Source organism: Geotrypetes seraphini, chromosome 2 (genome assembly GCF_902459505.1).
Source record: "Geotrypetes seraphini chromosome 2, aGeoSer1.1, whole genome shotgun sequence".
Classification (NCBI taxonomy): Eukaryota; Metazoa; Chordata; class Amphibia; order Gymnophiona; family Dermophiidae; genus Geotrypetes; species Geotrypetes seraphini.
In genome coordinates this window covers 117,710,343-117,737,957 of record NC_047085.1, presented here as the reverse complement: position 1 = coordinate 117,737,957, position 27,615 = coordinate 117,710,343, and the positions used below count along the sequence as shown (strand labels likewise).

Sequence of the window (27,615 nt, the reverse complement as noted above, 5' to 3'; positions counted from 1 at the left end):
TTTCTTGTTCTTGCTGTATATTAAAATCAATAAAATCTTTGAACTGAAAAAAGAAATAGAAGATAATCTCTAAATGAGGCTTCCTAATTAGTAGCATTGTAATGCATATTTATGCAACATTGTTTAAGGAGTTGGCATGACAATATCAGTGTGGATGATAAAAATCTTATAAATATGAGTGAAATGTGGAAAAATATTCAAAGTGGTTTATATATATATATATATATTTATTTTGTACCTGGGACAATGGAGAATTAAGTGACTTACCCAGGGTCACAGGGAACAGCACTGGGGTTGATCCCACAGCCTTGGGGTGATGAGTTAGCAGCTCTACCACTAGGCCACTCTTCACCTCCCAATCTATAACTCTTTTGTACACTGGAACGTCTATCTATTCCATATAAGCTAAACGAGTGATCAACAAAATAAAACAACTTCCCCATCTTTTAATTTCTCATTAATACGGTGCCGGTCTTCATTTGAAGAAGAGGTATGTGCAGACTTGGAAGCTGATGCATATCTAGTTTGTTGGTCTTTTATAATATTTATGGGGTTTTTTAATTACATTTTATATTCTGCCTAGCTTAGATCACAACGAATAACAATAAAACCAAAAATTAAATTCAGAAAAGAACTCCATCTTTCAGATAGAAAAGACCTCTCACTATCTTTACCAAGAACATTCATACAAAGTCATTTTCACAATTATAGGAATATCAATAGATCTTTGCCTCCATGTTGTCAAATACACTAAAGGACTGAGAAAAAGAATAGGTTTTAAACATGATAAATGTTTTAAAATTTACTTCATCCTGCAAATCTTTAGGAAGTCCACAGGCTTGGGACCAGGCAGAAAAAAGTCCTATCCCTGGTCACTTCATACTGTGATTTCACCAAACTAGGAGTAAACATCAGAAATTCTGGAGGAATCTAAGAATTCTACTGGATATATGAGTACAGTATAGTTAGGCACACAAATATGTTTTAGTGCATAAAAAGTTTTATAAGTTATCATCAATATTGTAAATTGTATTCAGTATTTGACTGGTAACCAATGATAATACTGAAATAATGGTGATCAAGTTTCAAGTTTTACTGTTTTTAATATACCGACCATCAACATGTATCTGGCCGGTTTACAATGCTAAAATTTAAAATAAAAAGTAAAATAATAATTATATATATGGGGGGAGGAGTGAACATTAAAAAGATGATTGACAAGTACTTACATGAATTTGAGGATAATAAGGGGAAGGAAGAGTCAATAAGTACATTATTAAAAAACAAAATTTAAAAGAAAAGGGATGAGGGGGGATTTGACATCAGGAATGGGGATCACTTCGTAAAAGCGGTTGAGATGATTTTGCTGGCTTTTGGAAAGGAGGTATTTAGAGGTTATGGTATGCATCTTGAAATAAGAATGTTTTTAGTTTAGTCTTGAATTTGTCGAGAAGATTTTCATGACGGAGTTGAGGTGGCATGGCGTTCCATAAGTTTGGAGCAACTACGGAGAAGTTAGTTTTCCTAGTATAGTAGAATTCTTTGATGAAAGGAACGGCTAGTAAGTTCTGATCTGCTGATCTCAGGGTCTGAGAAGGACAGAGAGGGATGATAAGTTTGTCGAGAAAAGATGGAAGATGTGAGAGTTTGATTTTAAAAACCAGCATTAAGGTTTTATAAGTAACTAGTCATTAAGCCCGTTACATTAACGGGTGCTAGAATATGTCTATCTGTCTTTCTTTCTTTGTCTCTCCCTGCCCCTGTCTCTTTCTTCGTCTCTCTCCCTCCCACTGTCTGTCTTTCTTTCTGTCTGTCTCTCTCCCTGGCCCCCTTTGTCTGTCTGTGTTTCTTTCTTTCTGTCTCTCTTCCTGCCTGCTGTCTTTCTGTGTGTCTGTTTTTCATTCTCGTGCGCTGCCTGCCTATCTTTCTGTCTCTCTCCATGGCCCCCTTTTGTCTCCCCCCAAGGCAAACCAAGATTGCTCCCTGGCCCCCTTTCCCCCCTCCCCCACTTCCCTGTGCACTAACAGCAGCATTCCCCCTTCCCTGTACAGCAGCATTCCCCCACACTTCCCTGTACAGCAGCAGCATTCCCTCCTTCCCTGTGCAGCAGCATTTCCCTTTTCCCTGTGTAGCAGCAGCATTCCCCCCCACTTCCCTGTGCAGCAGCATTCCCCCTTCCCTGTGCACCCACCCCTTGCCTGCTCCCCCTGTTCCCTTCCTTTTCCCTCCCCCCGTCCAGCAGCATTCCTTTCCTGCTCCCCCTGTGCATATGACCCACAGAAATCTACTTGCCTCACAGAAAAGCGCTGCACCGCGCTGTTGCTGGCCTCGGTGTCTTCTCTACACTGCGGCCAACCCTAGCGGAAACAGGAAGTTGTGAGAGGACGGGCCGCAGTGGAGAGAAGATTGTGAGGCCAGTGGCAGCACAGCGCAGCGCTTTTCAGTTAAAAGCTGTGAGCAGGCGAGAAGGAGTAGGAGGAAAAATAGATGCCAGCAGGGGGGTTTGGAGGTCAGGCCGCTCACGCCTGAAGATTTTAAAAGAGCGCTTGGCGTTGGGGCGTGTGCGGCAAGCCGCCGCTCGCGCCTGAAGATTTTAAAAGAGCGCTTGGCGTTGGGACGTGTGCGGCAAGCCGCCGCTCGCGCCTGAAGATTTTATGGTAATTGTCAGATGGCTCGGTGTGGTCCCTATGCAGCAGGAGCTGAAAGCAGCGCTGGGGGCTTGTGAGAGGAGCCGCCACTGCTGGCGACCAAGGTAGGTTCTGGGAAGAAGGCTGGGGACTCGCGCATGCACACTCCTGCGACCACAGACCTACAGCGCACGGAACACGCAAATAGGAGTGCGCATGCGCGAGTTAGCCTTTTATTATATAGGATACGGTGCATGATGGGTAGCCAGTGGGCTTCTTTCAGGAGGGGAGTAACGTGATCATATTTCCCTACTTTATATTTGCTACCTAAAAACCTAATTACAAAATTTTGCAAAGCTTTAGGTCTCAATCTGAAAATTAGACCAGCATAAACTACATTACTGTAGACTATGCATGAAATTAATAACTAATATAGTAATATATGTAAGACAGCTTCATTAACATAATACTTTATTGATCTTAATTTCCTCAAAACTATAAATCCTTCTCTTACAGCCTTGGATACTTGTTCCTCAAATGCTAATTTTGAATTAATAAGGATATCCAAATATTGAAAGCACTCAAAAGGTTGTATAGGATCCCAAATAAAATTGGAATTAGCGCAGGACAGTCCTGATGGCCAGTAATTCATGATGTTTTCATTTTCTCAGCTATTCTGCTACAGAATTTAAACAATCTTGCAATAAAGACAGGCCTAATGTAGATTGCTTAACTCTAGTAATTATCAAAATCTCATCAGCATAACAAAATGCATTTAACCTAAAACCTTAAATCAAGGGTCTCCAAAGTCTCTCCTCGAGGGCTGAATCCAGTCAGGTTTTCGGGATTTCCCCAATGAATATGCATTGAAAGCAGTACATGCACATAGATCTCATGCATATTCATTGGGGAAATCCCGAAAACCTGACTGGATTCGGCCCTCGAGGAGGGACTTTGGAGATCCCTGCCTTAAATTAATGTAAACAATGAGTTCAGAAATATGTGAACTTAAGGTTTTGACTGTAAGTTGATAACAGTGGCTGAGCCATCCGAGGGTTAAAAGGTTGCAGGGAGGGGGTGGGTGGGGAATGCAAGGAGGGGGTGGGAAGTTTAAGAAAAAATCGGGAGTTGATTGGGTGGTGGGATGTTAGGAATTAATTTTGAGTGTGGGATTGGTGCAAGTAGTTGGAGAAAATGATTGGCTAATAATAAGGAAGTGGGATAGGGATTGATTGGGAGAGAGGGAATGGGATTGGTGAAGTTCATGAGGTAAATTGGGGGTTCTTTGTTATTTTGAAGGGAGGGAGTGCGGCAGGGTGTGAGTGGTGTTAGGGAGCGAAATTGTTCTCTCCCTGCCCTCCCTTTGGTGGGGTGGGGAACTTTGTTTATGGGGGCAAGGTTAGTCGCAGCTTTGGGGCAGAAAATGATGAGTGTGGGGGAATTTTGGAACAGTGGGGCTATATAAAGTTATGTTTAATGTATTGATCTGCTCACATGCGAAACTGCAATGGGTTGCGGCAGGACTCTGCGACACCGCAAGTCTTGCTGGGGGAAGTTGGGATGGTAAAGTGATGATTTGGGGAGCTGGGGCTAGTTTGACACCAAATAGCTTCAAGAGTAAGATTTCTGAACTGGGCTATGTTCGACACCGAATAGCTACAGGAGTTTAAGATTGTTAAGATACAGTGAATTATACTGTAAGGATGTTATTGTTTTAAAAGAATTGCTTGTTAAAGGTTAAGAAAGCTGCGGCCCATGCTTTGCCATTAATGAAGGGTAGTGTGGTTATTTTGATGTGGATGTTGTGTTACCCGAGGATTGGTGGAAATGCCAAAGTTAATTAAACAAAATGGGGGAAAAAGCAGAGCCCTGATGTGCCCCACATAGCAATTAAAATCTTTGAGAATCTACTGAATTCATAGTCACCTGAAATGACCTACCTCTCAAAGAATGAGACAAACCATTGACACACTACTCCTGAAATACCTATTTCTGTAAGACATTTTAACAGTAAATTCAGATCCACCAAGTTGAAAGCCGAAGCTAAATCTAAAGATATGGCCAATGCTATGTTTGCACTATCCAAAATTTCATAGAGCTCACTTAACATAGCTGTAATCAAAGTCTCAGTTCTATGACCTTCTCTAAACCCACCTTGTCATAGATGTAAAAAATTATTTGATTTAACAAATCTCACCAGTTGTTCTAAAACTAGCTGTTAAATAATTTTAGGCAGAATAGGCAAATTCAATATAGGTCTATAGTTTTGAGACTGAGATTGAACCTCCATTGCATTCTTCAGTAAAGGTCGAACCACTGAAAACTTCCAAGAATCTAGAACATTTCCTGATACTAAACTATGATTCATCATATCCAACAAGAGCAGAGAAAGACCATGCTTAGGCAAGTTCAACCAAGATAATAGTAAATGATCCAACTTCAAACCATCTTAGTGAATTTCACAAGTGAGCAAAGTTGAAAAACTGTCTACTTTGTCACATAAACAATAGTTAAAGTAAACCAGAAATTATTTTTTATGACAAAGTGGACAGTTTTTCAACTTTGCTCACTTGTGAAATTCACTAAGATGGTTTGCAGTTGGATCAGCATTTGATGGGCAAAAGTCAACATTCTTGATAAATGTTTGCCACAATTTAGACACTGTGAGGGAGTCTATAAGACACTACCACTCTCTCACATTTAATATACTCTGTTTTCACGAAAATAAGACCTATCCCAGAAATAAGCCCTCACATGATTTTAAAGATGCTCCTAATTTAAGCCTTACCCTAAAAATAAGCCCTAGTTAAGATCAACCCCCGAAGCCCCTGACTCCATCCCAGACACTAGTGTTGCCCGATTCACCAAAAAAATTCAGTCTTGTCAATTTAGTGATCCCCACCCTGGTGAGACCTGACATACCTCCACTCCAAGGCCTCCTAAAGCAGCAGTGGCAGCAGCACTCTGAACGGGATGTTTCATGGTCTTCCCCACTGGGGCTTTCCCTTTGCCGCGTCACAGTGAGAGGTCAGTGGGGTTCTGCTGCACAGGGGGATGGGTGAGAGGGATATAAAAATGCTGCAGAGGAAAGGCCTGGCCCCAGCGGGGAAGACCGCAAAGCAGCCCATTCAGATTGCTGCTGCTGCTGTTTTGGGGGCCTTGGAGCAGAGGTATGTAAGTCTCACAGTGGGATGGTTGATGGGATTGTGTGGCACCCGTCCGTCTGACCAACATTAAAGGTATGTTGTTGGGGGGGGTCGCGGTTCGACATGGCAGGAGGGCTTGTGCACCCTCCTGCCTGGATCATTGTGGGGGGGGGGGGGATTCTGTAACCGGTGTTGTTTTTGACAGACACCGGTTACAGAATCCAACTTTTAGGCGAAGGACTGGCTCCTCCTTCGCCTAAAAGCCCTTCTTTTGGACGTTTGGGGCTTAGGCATTTTTTTGGTTCATTATGGCCAAAAAGTGTAGGCTTTAAACTAGGTAAGTTGGGGGAGGGTACGGGCACAAACAACCCACATGACGAGCTAAGCTACCAATACTCTTTTGAGACTGAGCTAAGTAAATACTATATTTCTGGGACACATTACAATTTTGGTTCTAGGGGGAGGATACATAGCGATTCTGGGTCTAGACGGGGTACACATTATAATTCTGGGTCCAGAGAGAGTGCACACGTTGCAAATCGCACTAAAGGAGCTCGAGTAGCCCAAACGGGAATAGCCCCACAGAGTACACACATTACCGAGTCTGAGATAGGAGCACACTATAGTCATGGGGAGTCCGAGACAGGTTCAAGCTTTAGCTCTGGGTCTATGAAGTGTAAGAGACAGGCAAATAATGTTAGGGAGTGTAAGAGACATGCGAATAATGCTAATGGGGTCCTAGTTGATAAAGAGGGATCGTCCCCACTGAGATACAACAAATACACAACGTGGAGGGCTATGTACGTCAACGCCCACAGTCTGGGAAATAAGATCCTAGACTTAGAAACAGAAATGAGGAATGCTGACCTGGATGTAGTGGCGATATCTGAGACCTGGCTCACAGACTCTCACGGGTGGGACATGGTCATACCAGGTTACAACTTGCTTCGCCGGGACAGGGAGGGTAAAATGGGAGGAGGTGTAGCATTATATACTAAAGATGACATTAAGGTCACCAGAATCACGGATGTACAGTACACTGGGGAATCCCTTTGGGTAAATTTGGCCAGAGGGAAGGACAAATGCCTGTATCTTGGCGTAGTATACAGACCCCCAAGACATCAAGATGACCTAGATAAGGAATTAATCGGAGATATAGAGAATATCACCTTACGAGGTGACACAGTATTGGTAGGTGACTTCAACATGCCTGATGTGGATTGGGTCACACTTTCCTCTTCTTCCGGCAACAGCAGAAAACTATTAAACTCTTTGAATGGAGCAAGACTCAGGCAACTGGTATCTGAACCAACAAGGGATCAGGCAATACTGGACCTAGTACTTACCAATGGGGAAAGTATCACAGAGGTCTCGGTGGGTGAAACTTTGGCCTCCAGTGACCACAATATGATATGGTTCAATATCAGGAAAGGTTTCACGAAATCTACATCAATGACCAAGGTTCTCAAATTCAAAGACACAAAATTCCAAGACATGGGAGACTTCGTTCACCAGGCGCTACAAAGCCAAGCAGACACCGACAGCGTGGAAGAAATGTGGTCAACTCTGAAAGCCACCATACAGGAAGCAACAAACCGCTATGTTAAATCAGTAAGCAAACGGAGTAGGAACAACAAGCCACAGTGGTTCTCTACGGAGATCTCGGACATCATCAAAGAGAAGAAAAAAGCATTCATCTCCTACAAACAATCAGGGACACAGGACTCTAGAGTAAAATATCTGGCCAAGTCAAGGGCCGTCAAAGCAGCAGTTAGGGAGGCCAAATTCCGCATGGAGGAGTCTCTAGCAAAGAACATCCAGAAAGGAGATAAATCTTTCTTCAGGTATATCAGTGACAGAAATAAGAACTCGGGAGGGATAGTACGTCTAAGAAAACCAGACGGAGACTATGTAGAAACGGACTCGGAAAAAGCCCAACTGTTAAATAAATACTTCTGCTCAGTCTTCACCCGCGAGGCGCCGGGAATCGGCCCTCAGCCACAGACAAGGGTTAAATCAGTTGACCCGTTTAGTAATTTCAAGTTTACACCCAGCAGCGTCTATTGCGAGCTGTCAAAAATCAAGGTCAACAAGGCAATGGGGCCTGACAACCTACACCCTAGGGTGCTCAGGGAGTTGGGTGATGTCCTAGCGGAACCGCTATCCGCGCTCTTCAATCTCTCCCTTAGTACAGGTAACGTCCCGATGGACTGGAAGACAGCTAACGTCATCCCACTCCACAAGAAAGGCTCCAAGATGGAGATGGCAAATTACAGACCAGTGAGTCTCACATCGATAGTGAGCAAACTAATGGAAACCCTAATCAAACACCAATTGGATAGAATCATGGACGAGGAGAAACTAAGGGATCCCCGCCAGCATGGATTTACTAAGGGGAGATCCTGCCAATCCAACCTGATCAGCTTCTTTGACTGGGTAACGAGGAAGCTGGATGCTGGTGAGTCCCTGGACATTGTCTACCTAGATTTCAGCAAAGCATTTGATAGCGTACCACACCGCAGGTTGCTAAGCAAGATGAGTTCTTTAGGTCTGGGCGACACATTGACAAATTGGGTTGGGAACTGGCTTGGAGGTAGGCTTCAGAGGGTAGTGGTGAATGGCACCCCCTCCGAAATGTCAGAGGTGATAAGTGGAGTGCCACAGGGCTCCGTCCTGGGCCCGATCTTGTTCAACATCTACATAGGAGACTTGACAGAAGGGCTCCGAGGAAGAATAACTTTATTCGCCGATGATGCCAAGCTAAGCAATGTAGTGAACAAGAGCACAACAGACAATAATTCAATGGCAGATGACATGATGCATGACCTACTTCTACTGGAGCACTGGTCTAGGTCCTGGCAGCTCAGTTTCAATGCCAAAAAATGCAAAGTCATGCACCTGGGAAGCCGAAATCCACGCAAACTTTACACCCTAAATGGCGAGATCTTGACAAAAACTGAAGCAGAAAGAGACTTAGGAGTGATTGTCAGGGAAGACATGAAGTCTGCAAATCAAGTTGAGCAAGCTTCATCCAAAGCAAGGCAAATCATAGGTTGCATACGCAGGAGTTTCGTCAGCCGTAAACCGGAAGTCATTATGCCACTGTATAGATCCATGGTGAGACCGCACCTGGAGTACTGTGTACAATTTTGGAAGCCACATTACCGCAAGGATGTACTGAGACTGGAATCGGTCCAGAGAATGGCCACCAGGATGGTCTCGGGACTCAAGGAGCTCCCGTACGAGGAGCGGTTAGGGAAGTTGCAGCTCTACTCACTCGAGGAACGAAGAGAGAGGGGAGATATGATCGAGACATTCAAGTACCTCACGGGTCGCATCGAAGTAGAAGAGGATATCTTCTTTTTCAAGGGTCCCGCGGCAACAAGGGGACATCAGTGGAAAATCAGGGGAGGGAAACTGCACGGTGACACTAGGAAGTTCTTCTTCACAGAAAGGGTGGTTGATCGCTGGAATAGTCTTCCACTTCAGGTTATTGAGGCCAGAAGCGTGCAAGATTTTAAGGCCAAATGGGACAAACATGTGGGATCTATCCGCAAAGATAGATAGGGAGGGTCATTGGAGTGGGCAGACTTGATGGGCCGTGGCCCTTATCTGCCGTCTATTTCTATGTTTCTATGTTTCTATGTTTCTATGTCGTGGGGGTGTACTTTTAGACGTAGTGGTGATCTGGGCGTTTAGTAGAGGCAGGCCATAATCAAAACAAGGACGTTTGTTTTGGTTATGGACACTTTCCCTGCTTCTGCTTTGAACGTTTAAGGACTTAGTCCAAAAAGGGACTTAGACGCTTTTTTTGATTATGCCCCTCCACGTATATACAAACAAAGCATTAAAAATATGTAAATAAATTATATAACCCATAATCCCTGGCCACCTGTAGGCATCCATTCTCATTTACCGCCCAAGCTGCAACCGCCAACCCCCCCATTGTACCCCCCATGCCCACCCACCCAAACACAGATCTCAGAACCCAACAACAAACACCCCAACAACTGTAACAAATACATAACCAATAAATAGTTGAAAAAATAATACATTCTTAAAATCATCATATACTGTATATAAAAAAAGTAAATCTGAAGGAAATGCACAAGAAATACAGATTGTGTAGAGCAGGGGTAGGGAACTCCAGTCCTCGAGAGCCGTATTCCAGTTGGATTTTCAGGATTTCCTCAATGAATATGCATGAGATCTATTTGCATGCAATGCTTTCAATGCATATTCATTGGGGAAATCCTGAAAACCCGACTGGAATACGGCTTTCGAGGACAGGAGTTCCCTACCCCTGGTGTAGAGGCTTGTTCTCTCGTATATAAAATGTATGGGAACCAGGTCAAGCTATGTTACATAGGGATCCTTATAATAAGGCATACTAGCCAATTTAGCGTGTGCTAAATGCTAACGCGTCCATTATATTCTATGGATGTGTTAGCATTTAGTGCACGCTAAATCGACTAGCGCACCTTAATAAAAGAGGGGAATAGTGTTAGGAAAAGACACCACTATAAGGCATTGCTGTGGATGGTAAAAAAAAACAGTACAGTGAGGAAGCTTTTCTCAAAATTTAGTGCTATTTAGCCAAGGCAGAACCTCATGACTCCAAAGAGGGCATGGGCATCATAGACTATTAGTAAGGCTACTGCGCGTAAGCATTTGCGAGGTCACATGATCTTTACTGAAATGCTGTAAAACACTGAAGCTCAAGTCAACTTTATAAACAAATAAAACACACAAAAATAATAAAAATGTTAAAATAACTGATGGGCCATTCTAAATTGTCTAAAAGTATAAAAACTGCCATGTGGACTAACGCAGGGTAGCCGAAAATCTACCACCTCCTAAAAAGGAGGCAGTAGTGGCTAGCGCGCTCGGGAATTTAACACGTGCTATTACGAGCATTAAGGCCCTAGCGCACCTTTGTAAAAGGAGCCCCAAATGCTTGTAAAATGCTACTCTATTTTAATAAAGATTTTCAAAGATTTCTTCAACTTTGACTGTGTCTGCCTCCACAACTTCCATCCTTCAGTGATTATCCAGAGACTTCTTTGAAGCCTAAGGCAGTTATGCTACATCTGTTAGGGTCATAGATGCCACTCACTCTGTCAGATTAACCCTTGGTCACTCTAATGGTTTGTGGTACCACTAATGTCTTTTTAAATATGGCCGTCTTATTTGTTTCACATAGATAGAGATAAATGACTACAGTATGAAAGTAGCAAGTATTAAGTCAGTAGCTAGTGAGACTTTGATTACATTTTTTGCTTTTGGGAGTTTAAGATCCCAAGTATTTCCTGATACATCAATGTGACAGTGCAAAATCCAGGCCACTATCAAAAAAGGACTACACTCATGAAAATTTATTTTTTTTTTAGATAAGTTTTTACTTTTTTTATAGAGTTTCTATTTGTCAAGCTTAAAAGGGACGGTTTTGTATACCAATAACTAGAATGTTGATACACATTTAGAGAAATAATGGTATTTGGCTGAAGATCTCTAAGCCTTTTTCCTTCCTTTATTCCTATATTATTGTATATTCACCTTTTTTTTATATTATTAGCAGTGGAGTTGTTAAATATTGTGTGGCCTTGGGTGTTGCTCCACAAAACTCCACATAGCACAAATAGCTGGAGTTGAAACAGCAAAACAAAATAAAAATTAACCAGGCAACACCTTCAAATATATTACAGCAAATAAAATAAAACCTGTGGGCCATTAGAATTGCTGGATGACTGGCCCCTATTAGCTCATGAAAGCAAATATGTAAAGAGAAAGCATTTAGCCAATAAAAGAACAAGCCTTTTATTTCAGTCAGTCAAAAGGCTGCCGTCTACCTTCAAGCACATTAGAATTACGATTGCTGAGACGCAGCCGGTCAAATCACAAAACTTAAATAAATGTATGACAAAATGTAGACACTTATGAAAAGACTGGCTGATGCTTCCCTAAAGCTCTCAAGTCAGCCAGAGAATAGATTTTCACTAACAGCAGGAAGAGTACACTGTCTTTGTCCTGAAGCAGTATCTCTCTGTTTTCTGTGAGTTTCTTACTTGGTATAATAGGGGACTTCAGTGGGAAGTCAGGTTCTAGTAGAGTGATCTCTTGCTTTGTCAACAAACGTTTGACTTTCCCTTGCCATTTTATTTTTTCAGTCTGAATGTCTCAACATGTTTTATTCTATATGGCAGCAGGAGGTTATTATCATATACCAGCTGTCATTCTATTGACTTTGCCCCTTAGTTTCACAAGAAACTAGATCAGCTTTCGGTATTACTAAAGTTTCAAGTTTATTCAGACTTGATATACCGCTTTTACATACCAAAGCGGTTTACAACGTTCCAATCTTAAAGATTATTTAAAAACCTGGGGGAAAGACGAACAAACCAACACTGACAAATAGGACAAAGAAACAAAATGGGAGAGGGTAAGGGTAAGGGTACAATATTAGAAATAAAAAGATAGGGTACAGGAAACGAATGACATGGGAGAGGGAAGGTCAGGAACAGAATAGCGTTGCGTTTGTCTCTCTTTTTTAAGAACATAACAACAGCCGCTGCTGGGTCAGACCAGTGGTCCATTGTGCCCAGCAGTCCACCCACGCGGCAGCCCCAGGTCAAAGACCAGTGCCCTAACCGAGACCAGCCCTACCTGCGTTTGTTCTGGTTCAGCAGGAACTTGTCCAGCCTTGTCTTGAATCCCTGGAGGGTGTTTTCCCTTATAACAGACTCTGGAAGAGCATTCCAGTTCTCTACCACTCTCTGGGTGAAGAAGAACTTCCTTACGTTTGTACAGAATCTATCCCCTTTCAACTTTAGAGAGTGCCCTCTCATTCTCTCCACCTTGGAGAGAGTGAACAACCTGTCTTTATCTACTAAGTCTATTCCCTTCATTATCTTGAATGTTTCGATCATGTCCCCTTTCAGTCTTCTCTTTTCAAGGGAGATTGTAAATCTCATAGGCATCTTTGAAAAGAGAAGTTTTAAGATTGGTTTTGAGATTGTTTAAATTAGTTCTTGCCGAAGTGTTAGGGGAAGGGCATTCCAAAATATGGGCGCAACTACTGAGCAAATAGTTTCTAGTGTGTAGGCTGTTTGGTGAAATGTATTCCTATAAATGATCAGTATATATGCAGTTGTTTTCCAGATTTATGAAGGAGATAAAAAGTAGAACTAGCCACGAAGAGATGCGAAGATCAAAACAGTTTATTATGGAGAGACCTATTGTATTGCTTCATGAATAAACTCTTTGGATCTTCGCACATTTTTGTGGCTGGTTCCACTTTCTGTCTTCTGGATTTTATCTGCAGGATTGTAACCACCTACTTTGCTTTCCAGATTATGGCAATGAAGTAACCCAGTCGCCTGGAAAGCAGCAAATGAAATCAGGTAACCTTTCGAAAATTCAGGCCCTGCTTTATCAGATATTGCCTTTGCATTTAAAAATGTGAATAATTACCCTTTGTGCATTGCTAAAGATAAAAAGATGATGATTCAAAATATGGGCCTCTTCTTATAGTATTTTTTACAACTTCTAACCTGTCCTTATAGTTTGCCAAAGAAGAAACAGAAAGTTCTATTTCATTCTATGTAAATGTGTGCTAGGGGGTGGGGAGGAAGGGGTTCAGAGAAGTGAATTCTTATGAAACTAGAGTTTGTATTGTCAATTGTCTTACCTGTCTTTATTTTATATACTTTTTACGGAGATGGAAAATGGAAAATTTCATTGACAATGGGTCAAGTAGGAGGAGTTGGACAGCACAAAGATTCTAAAAGGATTCCTTCTAACTTGGTAATAGTGCTTTATGGAGGGAAAGGCAAGTCTGAGACAATTAAAATAGCAAGCAGTGAAGAATACCAGGCAAATCATTCGCTAAAGTATGAGGTACTGTTACTTTCTAATATACCCTAAACACCTATTGGTTTGTGTTCTGTATTCAAGGATTGTCCTGTCTTTGTTGTTGTACAATACTTTTGCCAAACTTTGTGCAAATATTAAATGGCAGGTATTCAGCTGGCAGCAGTCAGCATTTTTTTTTTTTTTTGCCACCTCCAGCTTTATCCCCAGATATTCAATGCCGGACCTCTCCCAGCTATTTAAATACAGTAAAACCTTGGTTTATGAGCATAATTCATTCCGAAAACTTGTACTCCAAACCACTCATATATAAAAGCGAATTTCCCCATAAGAAATAAGGTAAGCCCTTTGAAATAATCAAAGGGCTCTTAATATTGGACGAGCCCTGCAAGAGAAAAAAGAGGAAGTTCGGGGCTGGGGTGGGGGGAGGAGGTGAGGAAGTTTAAATAATTAAGGGGATTGAATGGAACTTTATAAAGAGTGGAAGTAATGGGAAGAGGAAGATTTATTGATGATTGGAAACAGAGGTGTGAAAGGTAATGATTGGTGGGAAAGGGAATGATGTGATTGGTTTATTTGTGCGGGAGAATTCTGAGAAGTTTGTCTGTGGGAGGTTGGGGTCTGAGGAGGGTAGGCAGTAAGAGGAGATAGAAAATTTGGATTTGTGAGGGTAGTTTGAAGTTTTAATTCCCGCCCTTCCCTCCCTCATGTTCTGTTGTCACTGTCTCTCTTTTTGGTGAGTGAGTGTGGTTTTAGAGGGGGGGGGGCGAGTTATGTTTGGGTTTGTTACAGTTGTTGGGGTGTTTGTTGTTGGGTTCTGAGATCTGTGTTTGGGTGGGTGGGCATGGGGGGTACAATGGGGGGGTTGGCGGTTGCAGCTTGGGCGGTAAATGAGAATGGATGCCTACAGGTGGCCAGGGATTATGGGAAAATACTTATGAAATATAATGATGAATGCTGTGTGCGGTACCACCACAGACTGAGGTGAGGCCGGGCGACACCGCAGGTCTTGCAAATGAGATATTTGGAATGAATATAATGTATTGGGATGTTGGGATAAGCAGCTAGGTCGGGACCGACTAGCTGTTGGAATGGGAATCAGGAAGGCCACCTAGGATGAGAGATATGAATTTGAGTTGCATTGTTACTAAAGTATGATAATTAATAAAGCTGTGGCCAAATTTCTGCCAAAGTTTAAATTGTAAGTGTTTTTATTTATTTAAAGTTGAGGAGTTATGAGATGTCTGAATGCAGGGTGCGAGTTCCAAATATTATGGAAACGCAGACGATTCGTTCCACAACCCAAAAACTTTAAGACAAAATACTATACGTACTTGTATTGCAAAACCTCGCTTGTATACCAGATTAAAATTTAATAAAATGTTTTGCTTGTCTTGCAAAACACTTGCATACCAAGTTAATTGTAACGGTTTTACTGTAATTTTGAATATCGACCCCATATTTATGTATTTATTTATTACACTGGGTTTTACTAAATGGCGCTACAGGTTTCTAGCACGGGCCGGCAAGATAAATGCTCCAATGCTGACAGGAATTCTGTGAGCATCGGAGCATTTACCTTGCCAGCCCATGCTAAAAATCTCTAATGCCCTTTAGTATAAGAAGCCTTATGTTTAGCTTATTCTTCAAAAAGGCAGTAAATATCCTAATAAATAAATAAAAATATATGAAATTTAGGTGCAGTTAAATTTGCAAGTGTAATTCTTCAAAACTACCCTGAACATTGATCTAAAAGTCACTACAAATTTCATTCTATAGGAATCAATAGTTACTACTATGCCACGGAATGATGCATTTCCAAAGACAAAATATTACTAAACATGTTTACCTTAAGGACAAATTTAGGATTGGAGTCGTTCAGATTTTTTCTAAACATGGTAGATGAGAAAGAGAAAAGTACATAAAATTTTGAAATCTTTGCACTATATAGCATTAATCAACAATGTAATAAATGGTATGACATTACAGCAAAATGAATTTTAATCAACAAAAACATTTTGGGCCAGATTCTATATAGGACGCCCAGTCTCAGAAGCTGCGTAAGCAGCTTTTGAGAATAGCACACAGGCGTCCTATAGAAAATTCCATCTGTCCTCACGGACAGATGCCTAAGCCCGCCTAATAACCCAATTCTCTAAACAGTGTCCATGTCACAGGCACTGGTTAGAGAATCGGGTTGCCCCTGAGCTTGCCCCTGCCGTGATAAGTTTTGCAGCAACTCGTTCCCCCCTCCCCCCCATGAAGACTACCAGCAAGGGGCAAGCGGGATGCCCAGTCCCTCCTGACAGAACTCCACCCCCCACTCACACATTGCGGGTATCCCTCCTGCCGGCGATTCACATCTACCCTTTCCACTCCACTCACTATTTTATACACCTCTGTTATATCTAATCTAATCTAAACCTTAAGTTTATATACCGCATCATCTCCACGGAAGTGGAGCTCGGCACGGTTTACAAGAACTTAAATATAAGAAGAGAAAGGAAAAGGTTTACATGAGTTTATATATAGAAAGGAAGAGTAAGGGGGAAAATAGAATTACATGTTAGAGAAGAGCCAAGTTTTCAGTTGCTTGCGGAATAGTTGGAGAGAGCCCAGGTTCCGCAGCGGGATAGTAAGGTCGTTCCAGAGACCTGTGATTTTGAAGAGAAGATATTTTCCCAGTTTACCTGCATAGAGAATACCGTGTAGAGAGGGGAAGGATAGTTTATATCTTTGGGCAGGTCTGGTGGAGTCAGGATTCGAGATGTTAAAGGATAGTGGGATTAGGGGAGAAAGAATGCCGTGAATGATCTTAAAATCCAGGCAGGAGCATTTGAAATGGATTCTGGAAATCACTGGGAGCCAATGAAGATTGGACAGGAGTGGGGAGACATGGTCAGATTTGCGTTTTGCAAAGATCAACTTGGCTGCACCCCTGAGCCATCTCTTCTTCAAGCTGAAGAGCCCTATCCGCTTTAGCCTCTCCTCATAGGGAAGTCATCCCAAACCTTTTATCATTTTTGTCGTACCTTTTCTAATTCTGCTATATCTTTCTTGAGCTACGGCGACCAAAACTGCACACAGTATTCGAGGTGCAGCCGTATCATAGAGCGATTAAGGCCGTTATAACATTTTCATCTTTGTTTTCCATTCCTTTCCTGATAATTCCTAACATTCCATTTGCTTTCTTAGCTGCTGCCACACATGGAGCTGAGGGTTTCAACATATCCTCAACAATGACACCTAGATCCTTTTGCAGGGCGGTGATTCTTAACATAAAAAGGCTAGTGTGGCTTTGTAAAGGAGGGGGTTAATTATCTCACTAGTTATTCCCATCTTACATTTAGGCACACACAATTATACTGTGTTACTGTGGGCACATAAATATGTTAAGGGAACACATTACTTACAGTTTTCTGTAAGTTATCTTTATAACTTGGAGCCCTGCCCATGCCTTTTGCAGTTGAATCAAACCTAACTCACTTGGGGACAAAAGTCCATACAATGCAACTAGAGCAAAATGCCAACCAATATCAAACAATAGCTCCAGGCAATGTTTTTTAAACATACAAGTAGCCTCTCAAAGTGCTCATAGAAGTTGATGTAACTTGTGAGACCACAAGACCAATCTGGACCGAAAGCCCGCTGATCAATGGCTCATTTCTCAATCATTGCACTTCCAGTAGCAAATCTCAGTAAATAAGCACTTATCTGGCAGTACTCTTCTTAATATCAAAATGCTCAGATGTAGAATTCAAAGTTCTTTCTCAAACACTGAATTCAGGGTTCTTTACAGTTGAATGTCATAGCATTTACATGTGCTATTCCACTTTCTCAGCTAAATGGCTATTTTTTTTTTCCCACTATTTATGGATGCAGAGCACATATAGCCACTGACACTTAAAGAATTGTCTTCAAAGAGTCCATAAGACTATAAATATTCTCCCAGTTTCTATATATGCCACCCCAAACTGGACACACAGGCCAGATGCATGTGCAAATGGAGTTAATGAGGACATACTATAATTAGCATCATTTTGGATTTGCTTGTGCATCTGGCCGAGTCGCTATTTTATAATGTCAGTGCCTAAATTTCATAGCTAGGAGATGAGTATAGATAAATCAGGGGGCATTCCCAGAATTTAGGTGTGATGTTATAGAATAATTCATATCCAAGCTTAAGCTGGGTGCCGGCATTGCACCAGGTTTCAGCAGGCATCAATGTTAGTTGTGAGATCTGTGTTAAGCTAGTATTCTGTAAATTAATGAGCACCCTTTGTAGATATGTCAATTTAGTGTGGATCTTTTTGGAACCATTTACTAAATATAGCCTATTGTACTTATGTCATACAAAATGTGGACCACAGCTAATATAAGAATTTGTTTGATTTGATCTTGTTATTAAACTTACTGCCACTAAGAGAATTCTTGTAAACAAAATGTGGAGACATTCATCTTTATCAATATAACCTATATTATTTAATAAGTCTTGATTTTATTGTATTTTAAAAGAAGCCAGAATGTACTTTATAATGATTTCTTCTCAAGAAAGCTGCACATAATGTAAGTTAAATTATTTCAATATATATTTCCTAGGTGCATCTCCCTTCTGATCTAGGGGAGCTCTATAAAGTTCGACTTGGGCTTGAGAGTTTGTCAGGTGACATACCAAAGGCTTCTCTTCTTCACTTCAAAATGCAGAACAAAGAAACCCTGGACACCTTTAGCCACACCATAAATAAAACACTGCCTCTTTCTTTTAATGGAGATAGATGGATTGAAATCCCGATAGAGTGGCCATTAAAGCCATCCCATACTGGTATGTACCATATAAATCTGTACTTAAATAGTAGAATGGCATTAAGGGCTAGAAAGTGAAACCAAATGCTTTCATTTTGAGGAACTGAGAGAGAGGGGAGGGATTTCCCAAACGTTTCCTATCCTAACCTAGTGATTTTAACCTTTTTCATCTCTCAACGCGCTTACAAGACACACAGGCTGAGGGAAGGAGGTTGTGAGGGGAATCGGGGGCATGTACATTCATTAGCATGTGTATCATTTCGGCACCTTAAAATTTTTAGTGCATGAAAACTTGATTATATTTAGGTACACTTACAAATTAAGGAGAATATAATTGATTTAACCCACCCAAAATAAGCTGCTAAAGTGAATCTGTGAAATTAACCCCTCCCCCTCAAAATAAAACCTCAAAAACGGGAAAAATATTCTGAAAAATCTGCAAACAAAGCAACCATTTCTTGTTCCTACTAATGAGCATGGTCAACCATTGCGTTTTCAATAGTGCTATGCCCTGTACAATGCAAAACGTTTGAGTGTCCTGTCCAGTAGAGAAAGTAGCGCTCAAGCAAATCCTGGAAGTGATGCAACAGAGCCTCAAGTGTGAAAGAACCCATTTGCCAACTGAAAAGTAGAGCTGAGGGAATAGCTTCAGAGGAGGGCTCTTATGCAGCTTTTAGTCAACACTGCAGTTAGGGACTCAATGGGGAAAAAACATGGTAACGTGTGTTTTGGTAGGATGGTGAGGCTACTGAGCTGGGGAACTGTATAGGGGGTTCATGAGAACAGTATGGTATATATATTTGTGTCTATCTTAAGAATGTAGGTATGTATCCGTGGTGATGTGTGTGGGTAGAAGGTGTGTGCAGGACCAACCTAAGAGTATCAGATACCTTAGGAAAACCTTCAGTCAATCATTCCTCTCCCCTGGGATGGCTCAAGGCCCTACTTCACCTCCCCATCATCTCCAGCATCTCCCCTTCCCTTCCCTTCCCTTCCCTATTTCCTTCCTCCATAATCCAGCATCTCTCCTTCCCTTCCATAATTTCCCATATTCCAACACTGAACTTCCCTCTTTACCCTCCTTCTCAGGTGGCCATTATACCCCATTCCAGTTCCTACCTACCATTAATAATCTCCTGGCTCCTTCCCTACTATGCCTGCCCCCTGTACAGCATCTTGCTTCCACTTCTCTACCTTTTCTTGAACCTAGGCTAAAGTTGAAAGCAGACTTAGCACCTGCACGGAGCCTTTAAACACAGACCTGCACTCAAGTGCTGCTGCACTCCCAGCCACTTTTTCAGGAGAAGGATAAATGTGGCAGCTCGTGAGCACAGATCTGTTTTTAAAGGCCACACACCTGCACTGAGTTTACATTCAACTTTGGCCTGATTTCAGGAAACATAAATTGAATTGTTTAGTTATGCCGATGATATTACAATTGTTATACCTTGTGGTACAGTTCTATCCCATGCTTCTCATAAAATTGAATCTGTGTTGAAAATGATGAACTCTAGGATGCAGGATTTTAAACTTAAGCTTAACCCTGATAAGACAAAGTTTTTTGTCGAATCATCACATAAGATAACTCACGAACCTTTAATTAGTATAACTTCTTCCTTATATATAATTTAACCTACAAATAAAGTAGTTGGAGTTGTTTTGGATCAGCATCTGACTGAGAAAACAAATAGATACTGTGGTACGCAAGAGTTATTACACGCTTTGGAAATTGCGCACCATTAGACCCTTTTTTGAGTTTTCGGCTTTTAAACTCTTGGTACAGTCTTTGTTATTGAGTCTTTTGGATTACTGTAATGTTGTATATTTAACAGTTCCCAAGATATGGCTAGACTTATACTGATCCAGAGCACAGCGGTTAGAATGATCTATGGTCTCAAAAAGTACGATCATGTATCTCCTTTTTACTGTGAGTTGCACTGGCTATCAATGGAGGCGTGCGTTCTGTTTAAGTTAGGCTGCTTTTGTTATAAGGTTATATATGGAACAGCACCAGCTTACATGGCTAATAGATTTTCTATAGCATCACATAAATATAATAGGAAATCTCATGCCTTGTTTATTTCTCTGTCAGTACAAGGCTGCAAAAGTAAGAGATTTCATGATCATACCAGATTTCATGGCATTCCAGGTAGCCTCACATGATAAAGAATTTTGATTATTATTGCTTGGAGCCCACTCAGAACTCAATTGAAAACATATCTTATTCCTAAATATCTGATCAATTAATTTTCCTTCAGTCATCCTTAACTTGTCCTTATTTTTAATCTTTTGTAAACCGCGTAGAACTTATGGTTACACGGTTGAGAAGTACGATGTTATGTTATGTAAGAAAGGGGAGAAGAGATGCTGCTCTTCAAATGCCCCCAAATGCCTCTACCCTAGGCAGATGCATAGTGTAATTAGTGGCAGGGCCAGCTTTGGGGATGAGGGGTTTGGTGAAAAGATATCTCCCTACCACATCAAAAACACTCACACACCCCAAATGCCCTTTCACATGGGACTAGTTTGCATTGGGGATTTTGCAACATTGAATCCACTATATAATATAGTATTGAACTAGGTGGACCAAACCAGAACCCAACATCATTAAAAAATCCTTTATAAAAAAAATATTTACACAAATGTTTTGAGATGCCTAGTCCTTCTGCCACGCCAGAATGTTTCTTCTAAAGCTAGAAGCACATTTATTTATTCACTGGAGCTGGCAAACTTTCTCTGTTGGAAATTTTTCAGACATGAATCGAGCCTTATCTAATTTATAACACTTGTGTTCTTCAAATGAATGAACAAATAATTCATTTTTATTAGCAGGAAACTACTTAAGTAAACAGATTGAAAAATGACTTCAGTCACAAGACCTGCAATATTTCTTAATAATGTACTCCTTCCTCCCCTTTTACAAAACTGCGGAAGTGCTTTTTAGCGCAGGTCGGTGCGCTGAATGCTCTGCGCTGCTCCCGACACTCATAGAGTTCCTATGAGCATCGGAAGCAGCGCAGAACATTCAGCGTGCTGGCCTGCACTATAAACTGCTTCCACGGTTTTGTAAAAGGGGTGGGGGGGGAGAGTTAATTATGGTTTTTTTTATTGGCTAATTTAGAAACACTGTCAGTGGGTTTTACTGAACCACAGAAGAGCTTCTTACCACGGGCCAGCAAGGTAAATGCTCCAACGCTCATAGGAACTAAATGAGCGTCAGAGCATTTATCTCACTGGTCTACGGTATGAAGCTCTTCCATGGTTTAGTAAAAGGAGCCCTATTGTATTAAGATATATCGGTAGGAAATAGAAGATTTGACTGTACCCGTTATCGTACAACCTACAGTTAATCAAAGAAAGGAAAATATAGGAAAACTGTCAATTTCCCATAAAGAAAATTATATCTGGAGAAAAATTACCAGCAAGTAAAATGTTGACCAGAAAATAGTCATTAGAATTGTGCTATCTAATAACCTTAGAATCTATTCGGTAATTCAGGCCTTATGAATTGTATTAGGAGTGTGAATGTATCTAAACATGTGAAGAAAGAACGTGCACAAAGGGGTGATTAAACTCAGATATTGCTTTATATTTGATAGGAGTGATGTGAGATAGAAGTCAATGCATGTAGTATGAAAATGCTTGAATTCCAAAAGATAATTATTATGTAGTTTTTTTTTTCTGGCTCCAGTGCCTCCTTGTGGCCATCCCTGGGTTCAAGAACAACATGACAAGAGTCCACCTCAAGTGGTCTCCACTGGTTCCTGGATACTTGGGGCCTGGTGTCTCCACCTCAGGGAGAAGAGTGTTAGCTAATGGATTTCCTTCCCTTTCTCTCAGGAAAACAACCAAAACAAGGCTGACTGGCAAAATTACAAAGTATATTGAATGTATACAACTATAGGTTTGTGAAGGTACTAACAGTACACTTAAACAGTGGAGATATTAAAGTCATTGAAACATACCCATTCATAGAACAGCAGGAGTCTCTTATATAGTACATTCCTATATAGCAGTGGTTTCAAACTCAAACCCTTTGCATGGCCACATTTTGGATTTATAGGTACTTGGAGGGCCTCAGAAAAAATAGTTAATGTCTTATTAAAGAAATGACAATTTTGCATGAGGTAAAACTCTTTATAGTTTATAAATCTTTCCTTTTGGCTAAGTCTTAATAATAATATTGTAATTTATAGCTAAAAAGACATGTGATCAAGAAACGGTTTTATTTTACTGTTGAATCATTAGCTTTTGCTTTTTTTTATATACAATTTTAGCATTTTGGTTTTTTTTTTACAAAATTGTATTGTTTTATGCTTGTTTATTGATATGCTCAATATAATAATACACCGGCTAAATATCACATCCCCATATTAATAAAAGGTGGAGGCGCTCCTATTTTAAATAAGTTCAAAAAAAGAGAGAACTTTATAAGCTAAGTACAAGTTCATATTTATTACAGAAAAATTTAATAAATATCTTGCATAATATGATATATTTTGATCCTATGAGATCCCGTGAAGAGTGGGTTCAGGGTATTTCATTCACCTGAGCCAACGGGTACATTTTCCCTCTGAGGATTGAGTATCAAAATATTCTCTTATAACCATCCTTTTATTAATATGGGGATGTAATAGTTAGCCGGTGTATTATTATATTGAGTGGATGAAGTTGGTCCGGCTACTTGCATAGCCACTTGGATAATTTCTATATCTAGGTGTTTATTGATATGTGCATGTACTTCTGTAACCTGCACAGATTGTTTGGATATGTGGGATAAAAGTGTTTTTAAATAAAATAAATAAATCTAGATACCACAGTCAATGACAACATTATTCTGGTAGTAGTGATTTTTAATCTTACTATCCAGAGTGAATATCATTACTACTCAGATAATTCCTGGAACTGCCCAAGCACTGCCCCTGCATTATCTGGGTTTTACAGGGGCGGTCAGTAATGATTTTCAGTCACTCTTCAGATAATGTCACTGAAAATCAGCACAGTCAGTAGCATGCATACAGATAACAGGTTTCCAATGTCCAGATAAGGGGTTGTAAATATTAGGCCATAGCTCTTCAGCAGTTTAAATGGCCAAATATTATCTGGAAAACTTTTGAAAAGGCTGGAGCTATGCATTTGCTACCTGGTGGCCCATAAATTAACAGCTTTCTCCCAATTGTAACAAGTAGCTGAAGTTTCCTGTGAAAAAAGCTGCTTTTAACGAGTCGAGCTTGCTTTTCACATTGGAGATTGTATGCCTCTGTTCCTATTCAACCTCAAAAGACACCAAAGTGTAAATTGGGCGTGCCCTAGGACATTGCAGGAAAGTTAACTCCCTAGACTTCACACCCAAAATATATAAACCTCAAATCTAAATTTTTAAGATAAGGAGTAGAGAGCTGCACAGGAACGGGGATGACGGGAATCCCGCGGGACCCACGGGTTCCCCCTTTGGGTCACGGGGATCCCGTGGGGACGCCCCCTAGGGTCGCGGGGATCCCGTGGGGACGCCTCCGAGGGTCGCGGGGTTCCTGCGGGGTTGGATCGCAGTGCACTCGAGCCGCGAGGGTAGTCTCCTTCTCCTTACCTGCCCTGTCGCAGCACACAGCCGAACGGAAATCTTCTCGATGTCAGCGCTGACGTCAGGAGGGAGGGCTTAAGCAAAGCCCTCCCTTCCTCCGACGTCAGCGCTGACATCAGGAAGACTTCCGGTCGGCTGTGTGCGGCAGGGCAGGTAGGGAGAAGGCAATGGCGTACGAAAGAGGGGGAAGGGGGCGGTCCGCCCCAGAGAATGTGCACAGCCAGTCAGGTCCCCCGATCGACCGACAACAGGCCCGGCCGACAAATCTCCTTGCCCTGTAGCCGCGAATCTAAATTACCTCTTACAGCAGCTTCACTACTCCAGCTGCTGTAAGAAGGTAATTTAGATTCGCGGCTACAGGACAGGGAGATTTGTCCGACCGGGCCTGTTCAGTTGTCGGTTGGGTGCAAAAGCGCCACAAAGGTGGAGGCATGGAGGGAGGAAAGGTGGAGTGGAGAAGAAAAGACGCTTAAGGAGGGAGAAGGCCGCTGAAAGCACTGGGGAAGACAAAGCGGTGGAAAAGAACGCTGAAAGGACATGGGGTAAACGGGAGGAAGGGGGGGGAAGGACCCTGAAAGCACTGGGGAAGACAAAGGGGTGGAGAATGCCACTGAAAGGACATGGGGAAAACAGGGGAGGAGAAGGCCGCTGAAAGGACATGGGGAAGACAGAGGGGGGAGAAGGATGCTGAAAGGACATGGGGAAGGCAGAGGGGGGGAGAAGGATGCTGCCTGACAGGACATGGGGAAGATGGTGGGGGAGAAGGACACTGAAAGGAAATGGGGAAGAGGGAATGGGAAGAAGACGCTGGCAGGGAAGAAGACAGAGGTGCCAGACTATGGGGGGAGCAGAGGGAAAAAAATGGGTGTCAGACCAATTTGGGAGGGGGGGAGAAAGGGAGAGGCACAGTAACAGAGCAAATGGAAGACACAGAGAGAAGAGAGGCAGTGGATGGAAGAAATTGAATGAGAACATGAAGAAAGCAGAAACCAGGCAATAAAGGTAGGAAAAAAATTCATTTTTTTTTTTTTTTGCTTAAGGATAAAGTAGTATATTAGTTGTGTTGATAAAAATTTATAAACATTAGAGGCTCTGGTAGAAACCCGTTTACAAAGTATGTATTCTTCCCAATTAATATTTCCAAATTAATAAAGTCTTTTTGCTTATTTTTAAATGGGTTTCTACCAGAGCCTTTAATTCAGTAGCATAATTAAATGAAATAACTATTTCTGTAGTTTATAGGGATGGGCGGGGACGTAGGGGATTCCTCGCGGGGACGTAGGGGATTCCTCGCGGGGACGTAGGGGACGGAGGGATTCCTCACGGGGACGGGTGGGGACGGAGGGATTCCTCGCGGGGACGGGTGGGGACGGGTGGGAGTCCTCATGGGGACGGGTGAGGACGGGTGAGACTTTGGTGGGGATGGGTGGGATTTCTGTACCTGCGCAACTCTCTAATAAGGAGCACCCTCAGCGTGAGTTTGAAAGCTTAAAAAAATTTCGATTTGAGGTTTATATATTTTTGGTGTGAAGTCTAGGGAGTTAACTTTCCTGCAATGTCCTAGGGCACGCCCAATTTACATTTTGGTGCCTATTCTACCTCAGGCATTCTTTGTTCAGTCAGTTTTAAAATCTACTAGCTTAAAACAAAAAGGATTTTTCCCCATTTTTTGCTTATGCATGTGGAGGGGAGGGGGGTGGCTTCATTGAACATAGCTCTAGATCAGGGGTGCCCAACACGTCGATCGCGATCGACTGGTAGCTCAGGAAGGCAACGTGAGTCGATCGCAGAGCCCATCCCGGCTCCGTGATAGACTCGTGTTGCCGTCCCGATCTACCGGGCCTATCACTAAATTCCTCTCAACGACACCGACGCGGGCATTAGGCTGTTTTTGTCTGTTTTCGGGTGGGGGGTGGCAGCGGCAGCAGCAGCCTGAAAAAGAAATCATCCTGGCCGAGGTCGGTGTCATGCTCCAGGAGCTTCTACAACCTTCCTATCTCCCTCTCCCTTCTACCTGCTTCCGGCCACACCCCTTGCTCCGCGGCTCTCTTCGGCAACTCAGCAGCAGTGATCGACACAAGCTTCTGACGTCGGGGCCTACCCTCTGCGAGTCCCGCTTGTTTCAACTTCCTTTTTCCACAAAGGCGGGACTCGTAGAGGGAAGGCCTCGATATCGGCAGCTTGTCTTGATCACCTGCTGCTGACGAGTTGCTGAAGAGAGCCGCAGAGCAGGGGGGTGTTGCCAGGTGCAGGTAGAAAGGAGAGGGCCAGATGCAGGACTCGTGGGTGAGGGAGGAGAAGAGAGAGAGAAAGAGAGAGGGGAGGGAAACAAAAGGAAATATTTCATACTGGGCTGGGCCGGAGTGGAGGGAGGGTGGAAAGATTCTGGCTACCGGGTGCAGTAACAAAGGAAAAGGGGGGAAAGCTGAAAATGGAGATAGTGACACAAAGAAGAGAAAGGGTAAGCAGGACCTACTGAATAAGGATAGAGATACAGAGGGGACATGAAGAGGAGGTGAAATAGAGACATAGAAGTAATGCTGAAAAAGTGTGTGGGGGGGGGAGATAAAGACATTGAAAGGGCAAATGGTGAACATGGGGTAAAGACAAGGACAGGGTGGTAGATGCCTGGAATGCGCTCCCGAGAGAGGTGGTGGAGAGGAAAACGGTGACGGAGTTCAAAAAAGCATGGGATGAACACAGAGGATCTACAATCAGAAAATAATAGTAAATATTGAAGAACTAAGGCCAGTACTGCACAGACTTGCATGGTCTGTGTCTGTATATGGCCGTTTGGGGGAGGATGGGCTGGGGAGGGCTTCAATGGCTGGGAGGGTGTAGATGGACTGGAGTGAGCTTTGACAGAGACTTCAGTAGTTGGAACCTAAGAACAGTACCGGGCAGAGCTTTAGATTCTTGCCCAGAAATAGCTAAAGAGAATAATAATTTTAAAAAAACAAACCAAAATTTTTTAGATTGAATCAGGTTGGGCAGACTAGATGGACCATTAGGGTCTTTATCTGCCATCATCTACTATGCTACTATGTAAGAACAGAATTCTCTTTTAACACAGAAAATATTTGGGCTCCTTTTACTAAGGTGCGCTACATTGCTGCACGCGCGCTAAACGCTAATGCCTCCATAGAGCTTGCGTTAGTATTTTCGTGTAGCGCGGGGTTTGCACGTCCTAATCATCAGCGCACGCTAAAAATGCTAGTGCACCTTAGTAATGGGTTGAACTTCTGGAGTTCTTAGAACTCTTAATAATTTGGGGTCTCTTCTTGCATATGAATAATTTGGGGAGAAAGCTGGCATTTTAATATATTACTTGGACGTTTCTAAACATGGAACAAACATTCTGGACTAAAGCAAAATTATCTGGTAGTGCAGGAAAATGGAAAGAATAAAACATCTGTGAAGTATATAAACAAGTATATTGATGGCATTTCTTCGCATTGTGAAGCATCATGATATCCACTATCAAATGAAAAGTGATGTTCATGAGCATTACCATCTTGCTGCTTACATAGCGTAAACACTTTTGATTAAAAAAATATGTTTGCTATAAAAAGAAAACAATGAACCAAAA

At 42.1% G+C, this 27,615-nt stretch overlaps 1 protein-coding gene across 2 annotated transcripts in view; it reads left to right on the top strand.

The window, feature by feature from the left end:
* RP1 (RP1 axonemal microtubule associated) overlaps positions 1 to 27,615 on the top strand; it is a 627,806-nt gene that overhangs the window by 554,787 nt on the left and 45,404 nt on the right. For both annotated transcript variants that reach the window (XM_033933654.1, XM_033933653.1), the window contains 3 exons: positions 13,123 to 13,173; positions 13,491 to 13,669; positions 18,242 to 18,464. In XM_033933654.1, coding sequence (XP_033789545.1) covers positions 13,123 to 13,173; positions 13,491 to 13,669; positions 18,242 to 18,464 — 453 coding nt within the window. The remainder of the gene's footprint in view (positions 1 to 13,122; positions 13,174 to 13,490; positions 13,670 to 18,241; positions 18,465 to 27,615) is intronic.